At 47.7% G+C, this 21,270-nt stretch overlaps 1 protein-coding gene across 6 annotated transcripts in view; it reads left to right on the forward strand.

Moving 5' to 3' along the window:
- LOC144107761 (calcium and integrin-binding protein 1-like) overlaps positions 1-21,270 on the forward strand; it is a 65,455-nt gene that overhangs the window by 14,566 nt on the left and 29,619 nt on the right. The window contains exons 1-4 of one of the 6 annotated variants that reach the window (XM_077640922.1): positions 1,626-1,931; positions 15,122-15,209; positions 16,255-16,289; positions 20,559-20,658. In XM_077640922.1, the coding sequence (XP_077497048.1) occupies positions 15,159-15,209; positions 16,255-16,289; positions 20,559-20,658 (186 nt within the window). In that variant the 5' untranslated portion in view covers positions 1,626-1,931; positions 15,122-15,158. Of the gene's footprint in view, positions 1-1,618; positions 1,932-5,035; positions 5,172-15,121; positions 15,210-16,254; positions 18,612-19,927; positions 20,659-21,270 lie in introns of those variants that run through there. The other 5 variants (XM_077640923.1, XM_077640924.1, XM_077640925.1 and 2 more) reach the window with 5 other exon arrangements.

Genomic DNA, 21,270 nt, shown 5'->3' on the forward strand with positions numbered 1-21,270 from the left:
ATGTCCAACATTCTAGGCAAAAGTTTTGAACATTGGGAAGCTGTAAGGTACTCTTATGGAAATATTGAAGGTAATGCTTCATTCTTCCGATGGGTAGCAAGATTTCTCTTTTAAGTTGTTTTCATAGCCCGCATCGAACAGTTAAGACAGCCACAGAAAACCAATGGGGAACGCTTTTGACAATACCAAAAACGCTAATAGAAAAAGAAGAAATGCACGCCTGCCGACGGCAGACCTTCGGATATATTGACTGTTATAGCGAAACCTTTCATTATATGAAAAAATTGCGCTCATAAACTGGTTCTTGTTCAAAGATGCTTTTGTCCAGAATTGTTGGATATGTCTGTGTATCATAACTTTCGGAGCCCGTGCTTCGCTACGACAAGTGAGAAGGATGAAAGTGCTGCAGTTACTTCGGTAACTATTAGAGCCCACTATGTCTCATTAAGAAAATGAGCCGCCCCTCCGCAACGTTTTTAAAATTTAAGCGTTAAACTTCTTCCTTTGAGAAGCTTGCCCGTGAGAACAGCCATTCAAGTGTAAACGAGTTCAGTTCACGTGAATTGTCTTGACGGAGAGAAATGTTGTGTAATCAGACTATGTCGTCAGAGAGAAATAAACAACTCACGTCCGGGTCCGTGTTGATCCGTTTGCAGCAGGTTAATAGTAAAATAACCTTGAAAATACCGGCCTGGAGCTGTTGTTGCCTCGTACACTATGGCGGTAGGACGGGTCAAAACAATTGCGTACACGTTATGTGGCACTTAATCGAAGCGGATACGCAGCGATTCGGCTCTTCGTCTGTCACCCGCTTGCTCTAGCGTTCGTTTCTGACGTCATAGCTCGCGCAACGCGTGATAGGTCAGAGTATTGCAAAACCAATTCGTCAAGAGCACTCTCGAATATAGAGACACATCTAGTTCGTGTGCATCGGGAGGCGCTTTATTTTTGTTTTCCTCTAGCACTGCTGACCTGTAACCGACAAAGGCTGGCTTCTAGCGCAGCAACAAGGACTTTACCGTAAGAACTAAGGGTCCGTATAGGCCCGGATCGCGGTAATAGTCAGAAAGATAAAGAAAACAGCCCACGAAAAAAAAACAGTAACTAAACAACAGGGCTTCGCGTTCTACACATCCAGTATCTACGTACATGATCGATGTTGCAGCAACAGTGCGGCTATTTACGGCTCTATGGAAAACGACTTCGAGCTCCCGGTTCGCTGCGTTCCCTTCCGGCACGCAATTGCTGCGAAGGCCGACAAAGCCTTCAGCGGTGCGAAAAATTGCACTACATATACGATACGCCTAAACCGCGCTGACACAGCATATGTTCACGGGGAAGACAGGTTTGCGCGTCGGCCGCGCCTTCTGTCCTTCTCGAAATGGTGCGGACGATAACTGCGCCGGCGGCCTCCAGCACCGCGCACAACGCATGCAGTTACGTGAGCGTGTTATACAAGCTGTGTCCGCGCTTCAGATAAGCCTCGATGGACGACGGGCTGAGCGATATAATGCATCCACTCGGGCTGCTGCCCTTCGGAGCGATCGATCGGAATACCTTCCCAACTGACCTACACGCGTGTGTTTTTCTTGTTTGTTCATATTTCCCTCCTTTCGCGCCTTGCATTTGCTGCAAACTCGACGTCTAACCATCGCCCTAGGTGGCGGCTGTGTGAAGTGCCCCCGATTTGTGTGGACAGTGTCTTTCTAGGGAATCCCGATAAATCCCATAACAACGGTCGTTGCTCATCTTTCTATAATGCGCTTTCTCGCTTGGAACGTTGGCCTCTTTATCGAGAAGCGAGAGAGGCGATAACGACGCCGCATTCACGGAGATAAGCCTGGACGGCGGCAGCGAAGCAGTGCCGACGAAGCCTCGAAACGTGTTCGGCTTCGTGCTAGCGCCTGAGACCTGGTCACTGTGCGGAGCAGGTGAGTGTGACGTTTGTTATGCATGGCCCCTGTTAGGTTAGACGCCTCGAGCTGCTTGCCGGTGCTACGATGAAATGATGAGCATCATGCTTTTTCCTTAGACTGATATCTAGACCACTCGAGGGGGAAACTTCATCTTATCTAGTGTTACGTGTCTGCAGCAGAAAGTTTAGGTTTAGGACTGCACCTCGAATACTTCATTAGAGGTCCAGGTGTCGTCTGTGCAGTGTGCTAAATGGCAGTCGTTTGACGTGAGAGCAGGAATCGCCGCCGACATCTACCAACCAGCCTGTGTTATCCCTCTAGGAATCACCTGTTCTCCCAACCACCTAGCAAGGTTGTCGTGTCGCTCAGTGTTCGGTCTGAAGTTATTGGCAACGCGTACTAGGCTTTTTCCAATCGGCGTCACACTAGTCGCGTGCAAGTCGCGAGATTTAAATCAACGCTGGTGCTCGTCGCATAACAGCCATTTCTGTCCATAATGAAACTTCAAGATTAGTTTCCTGGGGAGTACGAGCTACAAGCAGGCCAAAATAATGCCTCGAAGTTTTCGAAACAATATATTGCATTGCATAAAGTTAATGACGCTAACTTTTGCCTTGCAACGCGAACTTGTGTTCTCCCTTGCACGGAACTGCTTTCCAAAGCTAAAGGGGTCATGTCGCTCCGCTTAAAGGATTCATCGGTGGATTTTTATAACACTTCGGGCTATGAGGCACGTGGTGTGGAGGGGTCCGGGTTATTTGTCGCCACCTGCAGTTCTTTAACGTCGACGGAAATTTCGACACATGAGCCTTTCTGCGTTTAGCCCTGGCGGCAGCGTCAGTATCAAATCTGCCCAGGCCTGAACGCTGGGACGCTGTACTAACGGTTCACAAAGCGTTTGTTTCGTATGTCAAATAGTTGAAACTACGGTACGAATTTCCCAACTAAAGCGTATATAAAACCTGTAATCCTCACCGCACGACTTATCCAAATACTACTGAAGGCTGTCTACTATTTCTGTTAATCCATGCGCACACGGTCGACCTGGAGAGCAGTGCCGTATACATACACGTAGAACCCTTCGCCTATCTAAACAGCAAAGCACAGCAATCAGCTTGGCATAGCTCTGGCGAAAAACAAAGGAAACTAGAAACGAACGGAGTAAAGCTCGCCTCAGAACAAGCCAGGCTATCGGGACTGAGGTTCCTTATCGCAAGAAACTAAAGCACATGTACTCACCTGCTCCATTGTACTGTCGCGATCTTTATGAGAGGGAACACTCGAGCGCGTGGCAGATAGCCTGAGCCCTATACGTGTGGCGATACACGGTGGTTACTTTCAGAAACTAAATGGAAAGGGAAGTGCGATCCTCCACTGTCAGAAACAGGCAAGGCAGCAGAACCTTTTCCGCCAAGTTGGGAAAGGGGGCCGCCACGAATCAAAACAATTAAGCTTCAAGACCATCTGCCACGCGTTCCCGCGTTCCCTTTCATAAAGCTCACGACAGCATACCGCTCTTCCATTCAATTAATTTAATTTATGGGTGTTTAACTTCCCAAAGCGACTCAGGCTATGAGGGACGCCGTAGTGAAGGGCTCCGGAAATTTCGACCACCTGGGTTTCTTTAACGTGCACTGAGATCGCACAGTACACGGGCCTCTAGAATTTCGCCTCCATTGAAATTCGGCCGCCATGGCCGGGATCGAACCCGCGTCTTTCGGGTCAGTAGCCGAGCACCATAACCACTGAGCCACCGTGGCGACTGTATACAGCATTTCGACTATTCGTATCGCAACCAGAGGTACTTTATAGTGACAGCATCAAAGAAGAGTCGTCTGTAAAGCTGTGAGGAGGGCTTTAGGCTCTGTGTATTCCAAATAATTGCAGCCAGCGTAAGGCCCTACTTTCCTTCCCATACTGCTCCCAAACCCGCGAAGAGCCTGAAAAGTATCCCGTGCGAGCGCATTCAAAATAAAGGGGGAGGGGAGGGGGAGAAATATCACTCTATTCTTCGGGTAAGACCATTAAAATAAAGCCAGCACAAAACGGCGTGTGTTTTCGGTAAAAACTCCAGCTTTGGCTGTGGCGTTACCCGCCGCGGTGGCGGTGGGCAATTTTTGAACAGAGTGAGATCGGGACAAGTGTGCCTGCTGGTACAGCCGCCCGTCCATTGTAGGGTGCTTGCGGTCAAAGGAGATTGTGAGACAGAGTTTGTTGATGTCTACTTCTATAGCTTTCGGCCTTTCAGGGTGAGGGCCCTGCAGCCCCACGCCGGATGCATGACATTTAAATCTGCGGTTCGAACCCGGGAACACCGAATCGGCTACTGATCCGGAGTTCCCGGGTTCGAACCAGACCGCGGCGGCTGCGTTTTTATGGAGGCAGAAAGCTAAGGCGCCCGTGTGCTGTGCGATGTCAGTGCACGTTAAAGATCCCCAGGTGGTCGAAATTATTCCGGAGCCCTCCACTACGGCACCTCTCTCTTCCTTTCTTCTTTCACTCCCTCCTTTATCCCATCCCTTACGGCGCGGTTCAGGTGTCCAACGATATATGAGACAGATACTGTGCCAGTTCCTTTCACCAAAAAACCAATTATTATTATTATTTATATTATTGGCTGTTGCGTTCGGCCGACTCCAAGGTCCAAGGGGACCGCTGCGGGCGAGATTTTTTAATTTTTTTTTTTACAGCCGAAAGGCGATAGCAACGTGCGCTGAGCTTTCGGTGCATGTCGCATAATCTCAGGTGGTCGAAATTAATCCAGAGCCTTCCATCATGGCGTGCCTCAGTGATATCGCAAGGTGTTCTTTCCCTCGTAAAACTCAATCTACAACCGCGCCTCGAATGGTTCGGCGAGGCGGCGCGTCTAAATGGAGGCCAAACAGCGCCCGCTGCGCTCCAAGGATACGCGCGAAGGAATGCAAACGAGAGAACACCGCGAATGGGGGGCCGTCAATCGACGAGCGACAGCTCGACCCAGAGCGGGAAAGCGACCTACACTTTCGCCCGGCTGCCCGATCCCGCGCCACCGTCGCGCCCGCAGATAAGACGGATGGCAGGTGGCCAGGCCCCCATTGTCGGGGCCTGACACTTCCCCGCGTTGCACGGGCGAGCGGACCGCGTGCGGACCGCGTGCGGCAAAACAATGCGCGGCGCAGCTGTGTTGGCCAGTTCCCGCGCACGCACGCACACATGACAGAGAGAGACGCTGCGCAGCTGCTTGGACGATCGCCGCGGCAAAGACGAGAGGCAACGGTGAGGTGGCGGACTTCAAAAGCGCTTTCTCTGGCTGCATCGCGCATGCTCTGTAAGGCTCTATCTTAATCAGGCAAGCCCCGCGAGCATCTCCGGTGCCCATGATAGCTATAGACTGAGACCTGTGTACCTGTTGCTAAACAGAAAAGATTGTTGATCCCGACTGTGGTTATTTTTGGGAAACGTTTGCGTCATCTTTCAGCAAGCAGGCAGGGCTGAGCCGCAGTTGATGTTTGATATTGGATATTTGAATGTCAGGTCGATCCTTGCTCAAGGGGAGCGCGCGCACGTGATGTTGCGTACGTCACAGTAGAAGGCGGCGGAGTATTCTGAGGAGTTTCGCAGATGTCATCATGAACAGGTGCGGACGCTTGCTGAGTCTTGCGCAGCGACTTACGATCTCAAATATCGCGTTTTGTCGTAAGCGCAGCTGTCGGGAAGCCTATCGCGTTGACGCACTGGATTAAATGTTCTCAACGGCTAAGCAAGTAGTCGCGCGGTTATTCAACAAAGAAATGACAGCAGAGGTTACTTCAGTGGAGACAAATCTCTTCAACCATGCACGCAAGCGTAACAGACCACTCCCGGATTCGCGGCATGTTTAACATCGTCACTGAAGCATGTAAATGAGATTTCTAAGCTCATAATAGCTGACCGGTGCTGCGTATTCAGTCTGTATCGTGCACTGAGCAAGTAGCAATGACTGTAGGGGCTCGAATGATATCAGACGGAACACCTGATTCGTATTTCAGAACCAAATTCCTGGTTTTCCTCCTGCACTGACAAATGCTTCTCATTGACAAATACGACCGAGGAAAGAGATAGTATGCCAAGCACTTACATGTGATAAGGAAACGTTCGCCGATAACGTTTACTCCACCCTGTGCATTCACTTAAGCTTGCTGCCCCACTGACATCTGGAGGCTGCAACATTATCGAAGAACGTCAGAGCACACTTCACTACACTCTAGCAGCGTCAGCTGCGTTGCTCATACGTACAGTCTTGTGCAATAGCAGCCACGTCGTCACTATTTGGGCTTTGAAAGGAGGTTGATTAGGCGCCTGCTACTTCAGGAATTGCCGGTCATCATGTATAGCGCAAGTGGTAGTGCCGAAGTGCAGCTATGTGCGTCGGTACATTAAAGGGGCTCTGAAGCACCTTCCGATGAGAGTGCATCAACTCGCTCAGTCACTGCAAACAACTTATCCAAATAATGCACTTCTACATGCAGCAGACAACCCAGAATCCGGCGAAAATTGGCGAGCCCTTTTCGGCGACTTTTTCATGCTCGCAGCCTCCTCGCCGCTAGCATCTGCGTATACAAGGTGGGAGATGGCTATTGGTTAGATTCTTTCAGACGTCAGGCAGCCACCATGGCAGCGGCCAATAAGCCGCGTAGCTCCGGTGGGTCAGGAAGCTCCGCCCCAGGAGGTGGGGTCGGCGGAACAGCGCCGACCTTCAGGCGTGCAAAAAGGGACGAGAGGAGAGGGAAAGGCGCGAAGACGCTGAAATTCAAAATATGACTGCAGATAACTCAGCTTCTACAAAGCGCATTAAAAAATTCTTGCTGGACAATGTTCGTGAAGCGGTATGCTTTAACATCCTGGGCTTACCGCAGCTTTATTAGAGCCCCTTTCAGAGCCCCTTTAAGTGTGCGTCTTTGTGTGGTCTGGAAGTGTTTTGGGTGAGCTTTTCAAAAGCTTGTGATTACATTTCTAGGGGGCAAGCTACATTCTCGACAACTAACTTTCGGTTCATTCCATTCATGCACCGTCGGATAATACCTCTGCGAAGACAGTTTGTCCTGCAGCGCTGTCTTTTTGCCGTTGTGTTCCAGGAAGGTTTATCCAACGGTACTGTAATACTGCCATTTTTGTCGCACGCGGCCATATCGCGATCCATGCAGCCGAATGTGTAAATAGAAGTCTTTCCCTTCCGCTTATCATTTGTTTTGATTAGCCCGCTGGTGTCCACCCTGCGTATCAGGGTTGTTCCTCGAACACAGCTTCCTGTTAATACTGCTGATGAGTTGGTTGCGCTAATTATATTGTGGGTTGCGTGTTGCAGCTGCAGCTATGCATTGTTGTTATGTGCAACGTGATTAGTCGTTATGCGATTTTGCTCGCCTTTACAAAAGGGAGTGGCCGTCACCGCTACCAGCCGCAACCGCCTGCCTGCCCTTACATGCATGCCTGTGTAAAGAAAAAGGCACGTTAGGGAAACTCAGCTGTCACACCAAACTAGGAAATAAACGCCGCAATTTTTGAAGCGGACCTTATCCTGCAGGCGCCCTGGTTTTCCAGTCGTGGACTATCCGAGGAAGGTTTCGTACAAAATCGTATTCTACAAGCCCCTCTCCACCCATCTGAAAGTTACTGTACAGTATAGTATATAACAGCTGTATCTTACCAGCAGTCACCTATGGGGCAGAAACGTGGAGACTTATCGAAGAGGGATCATCTTAAATTGAGGACAACGCAACGAGCTGTAGAAAGGAAAATGATAGGAGTAACGTTAAGAGACCGGAAGCGGGCAGAGTGGGTCAGAGATTAGACGCGGGTTAAAGACATCCTAGTCGAAATCAAGAGGAACGATTCGGCAGGGCAGTGCATGTAATGCGAAGGCAAGATAACCGCTGGTCCTTAAGGGTTACGGAGTGGATTTCAAGAGAATGCAAGCGTAGCAGGGGGCGACAGAAAGGTTAGGTGGGCGGATAAGATTAGGAAGTCTGCGGGCATAACGGTGCAGCAGTTGGCACCGGAGAGGGTTAATTGGAGAGACATAGGACAGGCCTTTGTCCTGCAGTGGGTGTAGTCAGGATGATGATGATGATGATGTGACGAGGATAATTAACGCTTTCCGTGCCATGTAAATTTCCCGGCGCGGGCATACTGATACCGAACCTGATTTAGAAACGCGACCAGTATTAAACTACTTCATGCAGGAGAGGAATTCCGAAAAACTAAATTATATGGTACGCAGCTAGGGCAAGATTATGACGTCATATTCCTTCCGCGCACCTTAGATTTTTAAATTTCAGGAGGCCAAGGGTTGATCTTACGGCATGTTGTGCCGGAAATAGTTTCGAGCTTTTTATTTACCGTGTTGTTTTGCATAAAGTTAAGTAATTTATTTGAAAAAAAAAATTATATCCGCTCTTTTGAAACAGCCGGATTATTCCTGCTTTCGTTGTAGCTTATTTTGAACTGTGTGCAACGCGCTTTATTTATAAAGAAAGCAAAAGAAAACCTGGACAGTTTTCACTAGCTAGGTTCGAACCAAAATTATCCCATTGGCAGCCGATCATACCGCGGCACTAAAAATGCCCGGCTGCCGTATTGAGGTAACACCACCCGGACGATTAAGTTATTCCAAGTAGACGTTTGATCCCAAGCTTGGAGTGCGGTATTCGAAGTATACTTTAAATTGCAGTGTTCTGGAGCGTTGTAGCGCTTGTTTGTCACTTGCGTTCGTGCTTGAATGTCTCGGGGGGACATCGCGAAAGCGAAAACTGAGCGGAGATGTCAGTAATGCTCGTTTGAGACAAGATAATTCCGTTGCGTCCGAAGGACGGAATGAGTCACTGCCTTCTTTTATAACAGAGAGGCAACGTGCACTTTGTGTCTGACGTACCTGGCCAGAGGTCCCTGGTATCTGCGGAAAACCAACGGTGACTAATTGAGACATCGGTTAAAGTGGTCGAGAGAAAAAGAAATGAGAACATCAATTGAGACAGTACGCAAACGAGGTAACCAGTACGTAGTTGGAGATTTTATTCTGGGTAGGGAATAATCGCATGCATATTTCTCGTTGCAACGAAGCTAGGCGCCGCCTCTTAGATGAGACAATAGTTTATTTAAAATGCGTCACGTAAGAGAACACCCACATCAGCTTGCTCTTAATGGAGCAAGAAGCACGTCGACTTGCATGAGGTCGAGCGCAATGCATACAGCAGTGGTGCACTCTGCGAAGCTCGGTCTCCACCCAAGCCTCCGCTAAGAGTAGTTCGTTACCCAGTAATGTATATGCCCGCATCCGGCACTGCGCGCCTAACGTGCAAGAATCACCTCAACCAACGCCAGTAAATGGGCCACATTTGCACTGCATTTTGTGAGATAAGGCAGGCATACGTTGGAGGCAACCGACGAGGAAATGCCTCTAGAGTATAGACAAGATAAATGTGCAGGGAAGGACTGTGAGAACGACCCCTGGGCGGAACTGTGTCGGGAGATAACTCGCGAATACGGAGTTGTCTGGAGAGCAGGTTTTCAGTGCGCGCGTTGTATATGCGATCCGCTTCCCACCTTTAATATGCGAGCGCTCTTTCTCGAGCCCACTGCAGCATCAAAAGGAATAATGTGACCCGGCGATAGCTCAACGCTTTGGAAAAAAAAATTGTGGCTGAATAAAAAGGTGGTGATTTGATTTAAGCGAGGCATCTTCCTTGTTTTTCTGGACTGAATTTTCAAGTGGGCTTTAGACGTCATTTCCCCTTGCTATCTGTTTAATGCAGCCATCTTGAAAACAACCGGTGAGTCAACAAGGGCCCCTGGTCTGGTTTGGGCGTCTCGTGTTACGGTTAACATTTAAACCGAAGCGCGTTCGCGCGCCTTCTCGACATATCGAATCTTCTCATCTATCGTGTGTATATATATATATATATATATATATATATATATATATATATATATATATATATATATATATATATATATATATATATATATATATATATATATAAACTTATGAAGGGAGCTAACAGTCACCGAAACCAAGGTGCATAAGGGAGTGTGTGTTTCTTTTATGTGTTGTGCTTATTGAGTGGATTATAATACTAGGAATAATCTATCGCTTCAGGAAAATTACTTATAAAGCAGCAGAAAAAACAACCATGCCGCCGGTGGAATCCGAAGCCACGACCTCCGAATATCGCGTCCGGTGCTCTACCAACTGAGCTACGGCGACGGCTGTCCAATCTGCTACTCTCGTGGGTATTTACGTTTATCGAACCTTGAGAGTGTTCACCAGCGCCCTTCATAAGTTTGTCAAAACGAGCACCTCATTTCCTTTACCTTGTCTACTATATATATATATATATATATATATATATATATATATATATATATATATATATATATATATATATATATATATATATATATATATATATATATATATATATATATATATATATATATATATATATATATATATATATATATATATATATATATATATATATATATATCAGGCCGCGAAGAATTCTGTTGGACCTTCGTACTGATTGACAAGTGACGTAATTCGTCCGATGTCTGGTCGCCTACCCGCTTTCTTTAAGCGGTTCGTTTTTCAACGGGAAGAAGAAATACTCTCAGCTTCGCTTTAGAGTCCTCTGGAGCTTTCGTGAGGCCCGCGCACTTTGTCGCTCTTCCACTTCTTTCCTCGAGTTCCTTCCTTTCTTTGTCGCAGTTTCATCGCTCGCTCACAGGCGCGCAGTGTCTCCACTGTAAGCAGAAATATATAGCGTATTTCGGAACCCGCTGTGCACGCGTTAACGCGACCTAACGTTATGCTGCTTTGATGACCGCGTAACGCTATACGCATGACACTTTATCGCGACGCCCTGCCTCCCAAACCGCAGATGCACATGCGCGTGTGGCATGGCGCGTGTGGACGGAAAGTTCCAACGTGGCGTCCTATGTCCCCGAGAAAATTTCGCTTGAGGACGCTATAGCCATTCGATGTGTCGAAGAAACCGCCTTGGAGACGGCATGACTGAGAGGAACGCTACGAATTCACTCTACTGCGTCGGCTACAACTGCGCTAGTAATAACATTCCTTTAAAGACTCCCCATGAGAAATGCGTTAGCGTGGCAAAGCTTGTTTGGCTTAGGTTGGGTAGCGGATTCGTGTCGGGGATTCCTTGAAGGAAGTAGTTAATTACACACTCGATGACTGTCTACGCTTTAGCAATTTGAAACGGAAAGCAGGAATCTGAAAGCGGTAGCATCGTGCGCTGTGCCCGCCGAAGTGGCTCAGTGGTTAAGGCGTTCGGCTGTTTACCTCCGACGTCGTGGGATCGAATCCTGGCTGCAGATGCCACATCTTGTTGGAGGCAAGATGCAAAAATTCACAGAGACACCTAGTTTTTATGTGTTGGCAATGTGATAGCTTAAGCAGCTGTTGAAGCCTTTACATCGTGTTTTGTGTCAATCTTTCATGGTTGTGCTTGCGTACCCCTAAACGTATGTCTGATGTCTGCACATCGCCAGCTGGGTCGTCGAGCTGATGCTTGGATGTTTCCCCGAAGGTGTCTAGAGGTGGCGACACGGACGCAATGACGATACATCGAAACGTATTGTAGTCACTTCCGGACAGGTGACAACTCTTCAGGTCCTGGTAATTACGTGATCGACGACACATTTTATTTTTCCTCGATGAGCCTCTTGGTTATATCGCATTAAAATCACCTGTGTCCTCTGCGATGGCTGTTCCCATTATATAACCAGGCGTGAACGAATTTTATACGGAGCCCTTCACTGCGGAGCCATTCGCTGCGGAGCCCTTCACTGCGGACCACCTCATAACCAACGTGCAACTTTGGGACGTCAAAACGAATATAACATAACGTTGAAATGAACTCGGGCGCAGGTTGTCGAAACGGGCTGTGTGAAGAGCAGGAAGCTATCTGCCGCGTGTCTCGCTTTATGAGCCCACATGTTCCTTTGTAGCGTGCCTCCTCATCGCTGGGACTTACTACCATGCGTAGCGGAACGTGCTTTAGTGTTGTAAAAGAAGGCACGCTGCATGTCACCGGAAGATTTCTTTCAAGTCTTTTCGCCGCCTAAGTTTGGGAGCGAGCGTAGATTCTAAGAAGTTTTCACAGTTTCGCTTTAAACATGCTGTATGCATATGAAATAGATGAAAATCGGAAAGGTCACAGGATAGCACTGCTCACAAATTTGGTAAGGAAGTATAACGTATATAATGCATCTTTTACAGCAAGATATGCAGCCGCTCTCTGAGACCACACTTGAGCTTTGGAGAAATCGCCCCATCTTGTGCATGCAAACGATAACAAAAAATTCCCAGGAACACTTAATTACATTAATTATAATTATAATACAGTTACTTAATTACATCATGTGATGGCAATGAGATAGCATTGAAATCTCTTGATGCCTTCACCATAAGCGATGTAACTTGCATTTCGGATGTAACAAATTCTGGCTACATCGCGCCAAAATACATACGCTTTCGAAAAGCGTGCAGGCAAAGCAAGCTTTCCAATGCTCGTAACTAGTTAAAATAGCGAATTATTTTTCGAGCCATAGCGCCAAGGATAATGGCGTTTCGAAATTTTAAAAACTGACATGGCTATTACTAACGGCCGGCTACAAAGCTCTAATTACAACTAGGTGCCTAGCTCTACTAGTTAGAAAGTTTTCATTATTCAAAATTAGTTAATCAGCCTACTACTTAAGACGATTCACCGATTTTCTAGCGTCCACCAACACTGGTAATACGACGCCGCAGAAGCCATACCTTTATCCCAAAACCTATTTTTGAAAATTTTTTAGTCTTATCTGGAACACCTGGTATTGCTGCGTCCGCGCCTTTAGGACGTGCGCACTGGCAAGTAGACTCTAGATGAGCAAGCTGGCCCAATTGCTAGGTACAGTTACGGATACCTAACTAGGTAAGGATACCTGAGATGTATATATCGCTATTTTAATGTTTGGTATCTGCGAGGATTGCGATGTGGGCTAGTCGGTTCGATTGGACGGTTTTAACATCTGATAGACAAAAAACTCACTGTCTGCTTAACAGCTTAGTAAGGGACCCGGTTGTGGCAGTCTTGATGGCATAGTTAGCATGATATGAATCTCGCACAGCTACCGCCCTCACCGTTAGATCACGTTTCACAAGGCACTTGCGGTATTACAGGACCTTCTACGCCCGCCGCTGTGGACGAGGGTGGCGCTAGGATCGCTGGTGAGCGATGACATCGTTCATCTAGCAGACGACGCGAGAGGCCTTCAAGTCTTGGCAGACATTTGCGGAAATGAGGCGGAGGCCTTACGACAGATCTAGCTCTGAAAAATCGGGAGGGACGGTTTATAATGAGTTTGGTATACGACCACGCTACAATGCTTAGAGTAGCTATGGATAAGGCGTACGCGTATTTTGGTATATAGATGAATAATGGCAGAGACTACATGCGAGACCAAAAGGAGGAAATTATAAAGAAAGCAAAAATAAACGCAGCTGTCATGAAGAATCGCGCGCTATGGGGATATAAAAAATGTCAAGTTATTCTAGGAATCTGAAAAAGCGCAATGGTACCGGGCTTGACGTTTGCAAATGATGCGGTGTGCTTAGGATCTGCCACAAATTCGGCACTTGAAATAAAGCGGAGGATAGTCAGTAGGCTTGCCTTGGGGGCACATAAAGACAGTATACTAATGAAGCAGTTCAAGATGATATAGGGTGGTCAACATTTGGAGCGCCTGAGGCAAAAAGTGAGGTGCAGGATGAAGAACAGTTGGGGCATATAAATAAGAAGCGATGGGTTGGAAATATTTTCAGCTACATATACCGATGCTGTATAGATACTTCATAGAGGTGAAGAACTAGAGGGCTTGCTAATAAATACAAATGTCAGAGGGAAGAAACCGATAGTAAGACTACCTCGAGATAAAGTACGATCCTTAGAAAATGCTCACTGGCAAAAGAAAATGCTGGATAAGCCGACGTTAGAGCTCTCCAGGACAGCTAAACCTAAGATTAAAAGGGAAAACTTTTTGTCAATTCCAAAGGGAGTAGCTTACTTTTAGAGTGTATAGGGCTGGGCAGCTAAACCTAAGATTAAAAGGGAAAACTTTTTTGTCAATTCCAAAGGGAGTAGATTACTTATAGAGGCTATAGGGCTGGGTGCATGAAGACGAAGTGTTAGCGGCAAAAATTTGACAGACATCACGGATGACGTTTGCGGTTGCTGCATGCGAGACATGGAAACGATAGAACATATTCTTATCCGGTGTGAGACTCCCCAACCCTCAGCGAACGATGCCGCCGCCGGAATATGCGAATCACTATAGGTTTGGGAATAGCCAGGGCATTCTCAATGTTCATAAAGTAGAAACAAGTAAGAAGCGTCTAGAGGATTGGTGGAGAAAGTCAAGAGTGTAGTCTAGGTGACACTTGTCGCCACCCCGATACACAGGGGAGCCTAATAATTATCTATCTTAAGGTCACAGCTACGTGGCGTGAGCCGCCTCCCGATTTAAATGATTGAGCCTTACCTATCCACGCAAGGTATGCTACACGCAGCATAAATACACTCGAACGTACAATGTTGGACGGAAAACCGCCGCCTTAGCTCATTTGGTATAGACACCGTAAGCGACAAATGGAGGCCATTGATTCGCATCCCACCGCGGTGGCATGTGGTTGCCTTTTCAGCTATTTTCAAATCCGCCAGGTAACATTGTGATGGACGAGAACATGACGAAGTGGGTGGGCTCCCTCTCTCTTTCATTTGTTTTTTGTATTTTTTTTCTGAGTGGACCAATAAAATAACAAAAGGGGTGGGAGCGCTCGTACTGGGCACGACCTCCATTAAATCATGCCATAGCCATCTGTCATGTCGCACTGTATTCATCGGCTTGCCATCAGGTAACAATATTACCATGCAACTAATTTACCCTTGATCAACACCACAAATAAGAAAACAAGAACATTACCCCATGGTTTCCTTGGGTTCAATGAAGGCTGGCTCCCTTCATATGCACTATGTCGTATGTGACGAGCCCCCATTTCCTTTCGCTTGTCTGCTCAACACGCTGTTTATTTTTTTTTTTCAGTGTACCTTTTCGCTCCCACTATCCCTATATATGAACGATGCCTTTCCTTCCACAGATCATTCTCTCTTTTCATTCCCCCACAGGTAACCAGGTGGCGCCACTTGGGCGAGGCTCGCAGCTATGGGAGCCGGACAGAGCCAGCTGACCGCAGAAGAACTGCGCGACTACAGGGTACGTCTCTCGGCAGCAGTGCAAAAAGAACAAAATTATTCTGAAGCTGATGTTCTAGAGACTGGCACATGTACGTTTTCAAAACGTTTTAATCACGCTAAGCGTGCATCGCCAATTCACTACATGTAAGCTGTACCGCATGCAGCGGTGGTCGTGTGGTTGAGCATCCACCTCGCACGCGGGAGGTGCGGGGTTCGATCTCCAGTGCCGCCGGGTATACCCACCGGTGATACAATAAGTGCAAGATTTCCCCTGGCCCGGTGTTCGGCTTATCAGGGGTGAAATGCTTAGAAGGTCGGTCTTTGATCCCATCTTGAGTAACCGGAAGTACCTTGTACCATGGAGCTCTTTGGCCATAGATGTCCTTGCGCCATAAAAATCCATAATCATCATCAGCATCACTGCATGTAAGCTTCAGTAGTGTTACTTATCTTCCGCGGTCCTGCAAATACTGTCATTGCATTTCTGGATCCGTCACTTTCCTCCCCTGAATGGTGCGTGTATGCAATCACTTTTCAGTCGCGCCTCACAGTTAATGTAACGGCAGTCAGTTTCATCGGAGAGCGCATTAAATTTTGTTCTTTTAGCAGGTAATTGCACCATTATAACATTAGAATATTTCGACAAAGGAAGTGTTGGAGTCAAGCGCCCCTGGTGCCGTGCATATTTCTTTGCTCACCCGTCCTCGTCCTGTTCGCACAATTTCGACTTGCATGTACATGAAGCAGCTAGCCCGCAAGAACCTTTTACTGATAGCCAAGTCAGCCGATCTAGAGAGTTGGATCACATTACAGTTTTGAAAAAACGAAAGTGACAACAACCAATGATGCCAAAGACAGAATAAAAAAAGCAAATAAGCAAAGAAACGACACTCTAAACTGCAGTCGACTATCGTACTATCAGCACGAAAATCCTTTACATTGCTATTGCTTGTGAAAAATGTCATTGATAAAACTCGAATACTAGCTCTTGCCCCATAAGGCATCTTAAGTTTTACCAAGCGTTGTAAAGCCACCCCGTTTATATAGAATGTTTATCTTCGCAGGAGCTGACTTACCTGACGAAAAAAGAGATTCTCCAGTAAGTTTCTCGAATTTATTTCCTGGAATCGTGTATTTTCAAAACCGCGCCCCTTGGTTGATCCCTGTTTAAATACTAGATTTGGTGGATGTGCACCTTTGCTTTGATTCGTGCGGCGTAAATGGCATACAGCAGTGTGAGGTACAAGAAGAGAGACCTCGTCCCTACCAATAGGCGTGCGCAGTAGAGGGAGGAGGGCAATGGCCTTTCCTATAGACATAGGGAAGGGGGAGCAAATTTTGTACCCCATTTCTCTCTGATACGCAGAAGACATGAACAGGTGCTACCATAAACTATGGCTCTGCCTTATGAGTAGACCTGTGCACTCCTATGCCCGTACCACTGAAATATCACGGTTGAGGAGGAAGCCAATTGTAAAAAGAAAAAAGCATGCCGATCGAGTAGTGCTGGTAGGGGAGTTAGGGAAAAAGTTAGGCTGAAAGGATGCAGGGTCATGGGGGTAAAGGAAGAAGTAAGAGAATAGGACCCATTACAAGCAGCCCCAGCAAAGGGAGCGGGCCGAGCTCTTGGTAACAAAGGAATAAGGCTTGTTTACAAAAATAGCTGTTATTGCTGCTACAACAGCGCTGGCTGGCAACAAAATAAACTAAGGAATCGAGATCATCAGATTCCCAGCATGCTTACAAGCGAGCGTTCGCCCACACTAGGGCAAGGAAGTCTTGAGAACGTATGGGAAGAGTTCCCGAGTATTGCTCCCACGAGGCTTCATTCAATTGGCGGAGAGCGGAGCAGCGCCTAGACGTCCGCACGCGATCACTAACTGAGGCCGAATATGATCGACCTGTTTCAACCTAACCTAACCTAACCTAACCGTTTCCCTAGTGCCCGTCACAGTCACGGCGTTCATGGCGCTAGTGCTGCTGCAACGCAAGCGCTCTCACCTGGGTCCGTATTCCGAGTTTGTGTCATAATAAAAAGCGTCATAATCTGCCGCAGCGGACACACCTGATTAGTTGAAACGCCGGAAGCGGATGTGCTGGTTCGGATGCACTGAATAAGGTCGAAGAAACCGGATGGTGATGTCAAACATAGCGCACGCAGCCTATGCTCGTCAGCCAACATGGCGGCGCGCTATGAAGTGGAGCCTCTCGCTTTGAAGTGAACTCGTCGATGTTACTGCGTTTTTCGGCCCCTGAACTGGCTATAAACTGGGTACGGGACTTTCGCTTCGTCTTGTCTTGCCTATAACAAATTGGATGTACGATAAATTTGGCCTGTTTTTTTTTTTATTTCGTGGGACGATTGGGTAGCTCCTAGGCCTAACGAGCACCGGTCTGTTGTAGAAATGGTTCTCTTCATTCAAACCTGATGGCGCCACTGTCATAGGAGTTACCTCGTCTGCGTACGTTGAATGATGTAACATAAACCATAATGTTCCGCAGGTTTTGAAGCGTCCTCCATCATGACCGTGCATAATGCATTGGCAGCGTGAAACCGCTCATGTGCACGTATGGTCAGTCGCCAGCGACGCGCTACTACACGACGCGTTTTACATGCCAGAGGTGGTTTTTCGGCGTCCTTTATGGTTCTCGATAGCTGCAGTGGTGTGGCTCTACATTTAGCTCGCGAGTTAGCTAGAAAGTTATTTTCAGGTGTCAGTGCGAGCATGCGTGCGCTTCGTATCGTGGCCAACCTATGAAAACCTCGCTTGCGAAGTCTCCCAACGCATATATGAAGAGAAACACAGCAATAAGATTTTTTAGCTCACCTCTTTTATTTATTTGCTGCAGAAAAGACAAAAACCTAACAGCGGCATCTCGCCGTTCTTGCAGCGCCTGCATAAAAGGAATGAAAAACTTAAATTACCGTCTGCACAACCGTACCATCACAGCACCAGCTTACATTCAGCGATGTTGCAGGCAGAAATTTGTCACGGCGCCTTGGTTCAGCACGTCACGAAGCGCGCATTGTGCAGCGAGTGAGCGCACGCTACAAATTTTTCTCTCCGTTCCCTTTTCCTTAAGATAAATGAAAAGCGCCGTGGGTGCGAACAAGCTAGCTGCCTTTTGCTTACCATCGGCGATCGACGGCTGTAGGCGCCGCCAAATGAGGTTATAAATAGAATTGCAATTTTATATATAACCTCCTTGGTGCCGCCTTCTGTCACTGAAAAGCCATGCGTAGTTGCGTACAATATTTTCTTCTTTAGTACACCTCCGGCCTTTGCGGTGCAGAAAAGAGTGTCTGAACTATTGTTTATATTTGTTGAAGTCAATTGGGTAAATAAAGGAGCTTTGATATTACTCCTTTTCAGTGGAATCCAAAGCGAGACCAAACTTGTGGCTGAATGTTTCTTTTGTCGCATTGGTCGCGTTCCATTTCTCGGCAAAGAACAAAAGCGCCGCTGGACGTTCTCGCTGCGGCAACTGCAACACAGTGACATCCTGCCGCCGCTCAGAGTCGCAGCTGAACCGACATCCACTTCCGGTGTTTCGACCAATCAGGCGTGGCCGCTGCGGCAGATTATGACGCTTTTTATTGTGACACAAACTCGGAATATGACCCCCGGTACCTAAGGCAACTATAGTGAAAGACAGGACTGGTCGCGGAAATCCGACAACTACATCACTGTGCCACAAATAAAGGGCAGGACATTATCTACCAATGGCTACCGGGGCACAGCGGCATAGCAGGCAATCACCGCGCGGATGAGGTCGCGCGAACTGCTCACCACGACAGCGCTTTTGTGCCGATCCCCATTTCCAGATCAGACGCAGCGGGCAGGCTTCGCGCACTTGCGCGGGACATCACGTTTGCCGCATGGAATTCCGGCCAATTTTCCAACTCACATTTAAAAGCCTTGGACCCAGATCTGAAGCTCCGGCTTCCATCCGGCCTACCACGACGTGAAGAAACTTTGCTGTTTCGCCGGTGGCTTGGTGTTGCTTTCGTCAACCATAACTCGTTCTTAATAAGTATGGCTGATAGCCCTGCATGTGCCATCTGCGGGTATGACGAGACACGCATTCTTTGTGACTGCCCTGCCTACAGCGCCGAAAGGCAGTCGCTCTGCCGTACACTGGAGCGTCTAGGTCCACGCCCACTGACGGAAATGAAGATTCTCGGCCACTAGCCGCGGCGATCGTTGGCGGTGAAGGCCTCCAAGGCACTGCTCCGCTTCTTGCGAACTTCTGGCTTGCACGATAGGCTGCGACTTTGACCAACGCCGACTTTTCATAGTGACTCTCCTTTCTCTTTCATTTTTTATCCTCTCACCCTTTCCCTCGTGTAGGGTAGCAAACCGATTATTCTTCCGGTTAATCTCCCTGCCTTTCCTCCTCCTCCTACTCCTACGATCGTATATAGGACGCATTGAATTTGAAGAAAAAAATAATTAATCGCCGAAACAGTTATGGGGGGGGGGGGTGGCGGCTACTCATAAATCTCGGAACGAACGACTTTGTTAACCACACTCCATTAACAAAGTCATAGAACTGTTACTACTGTGGGACGCGTGATTCGGTGACAGCTGTGTTGCAGTAGTGCGGTAGTGAGCGTAGCATTATTTGTCTATTATTACTGTCGTCATCTCTATAGTAGAGAGCGCTTGACGTCACTATATTTGTCCACTAGCGGTCGTCTCACGCATTCGGACCGCTCAGCATGGCGCGGTGCAGTAATGTCATGCGTGATTCACTACGTGCTGACGAATCATCTTGGCGCGCATGGTTACTCCAAACAACGTCGCCGAATTGGGAAACGTGCCCTTAACAGCTGTCGCTGTAAAAAGTGCCAGCGCGAACAACGCGGGAGTAGAAGCTTGATGTCTGTCGTCGCCACTAAAATATGTTTTGCCGCCATGAAGTTGCTCTCCACATTATTCGCATTCAGTACAGTACTCCTCTTCTTATTTGATGCCACATAGACGGACTGTAGCCGACATTGCTTATGGCTTTATCTTCCCAGGTACAGTACTCACGGATTGAAATAGGACATTCGGAGCGCTAACCTTGCAGTGCCACGCGGCATGTGGTAAACCACAGGCCGGCTCATTGGCTACTGGAAGGAACAATTCTGCTTTGTAGATGTTCTCCCTCTCGCGCCATACCACAATGCACCACCTTGGTTTCATGAGCGTCTACGGGCGGCACTCCATGAAGCGACGGCCACGCGCTCCGAATGTCCTATTTCAATCCGTGAGTACTGTACACCAAAACTTACAAAGTAAACCTGTTTGCTTGGTGGTGTGACGTGTTAACGGCTGTTAATTTTCATGCGCATCCGATCTTCCTCGGCATTGTTGCGCAGCGCCTTCAAACGATTCAGGGCCATCGCCGCACAGGAGGTGTATGCTGACAAGCAGGCCAGGATACCCGTCAGCCTGATCGAGCAGATGCCAGAGTTCAAGGTGAGCATGCTGTTAGCGGTAGCCTCAAGATGGAGGCGTGGTTAGCCTCACAGTAGCTGCGTGGGTGATTTTTCATGTGTCCTTGTGCCTCATAGCTCTGGACATGTTAACACACCTGTCCTGAAGCAAAAAAAAAATTGCATTTATGGCCCAGAAAACTGAATTCATACCCCCCCCCCCCCCTCCGCCCACCCCCAAGCTCGATTCTAACTTGTCATGTCCATACTGCGAACGACTGGTTTCCCCCATTTTGCAGTGAATGGCGGAGTAGCGTAGCCTCTGAGGAAAAGAAAATTTGGTATCGGCGTACGCAGTTTACTTGCTACTTCGGCCGAGGATGGCGCCACCTGTATTTTGTTTTTTGTGTTTTCTACGTCATAAAGTCCCGTTTTTAGTGAGAGAGGTCTGTTTTTTTGTTAGAATACCGTAGTCTGTCAATCCAGGCCAACTTCAATCTGTCTTCAGTGTACCTTTAAAAAGGAAAAAAAATCAATCTCCTAGGGCTGTCTAAGGAGGCATGTGCCTTCCAAGTTCAGATATAACTTTGCTAATGTGTGATTTTCACTTTGTGATCCATAGGAGGACGCAGTCTGGATGGCGATGCCCTATTGA

This window comes from Amblyomma americanum, chromosome 10 (genome assembly GCF_052857255.1).
Source record: "Amblyomma americanum isolate KBUSLIRL-KWMA chromosome 10, ASM5285725v1, whole genome shotgun sequence".
Lineage (NCBI taxonomy): Eukaryota > Metazoa > Arthropoda > Arachnida > Ixodida > Ixodidae > Amblyomma > Amblyomma americanum.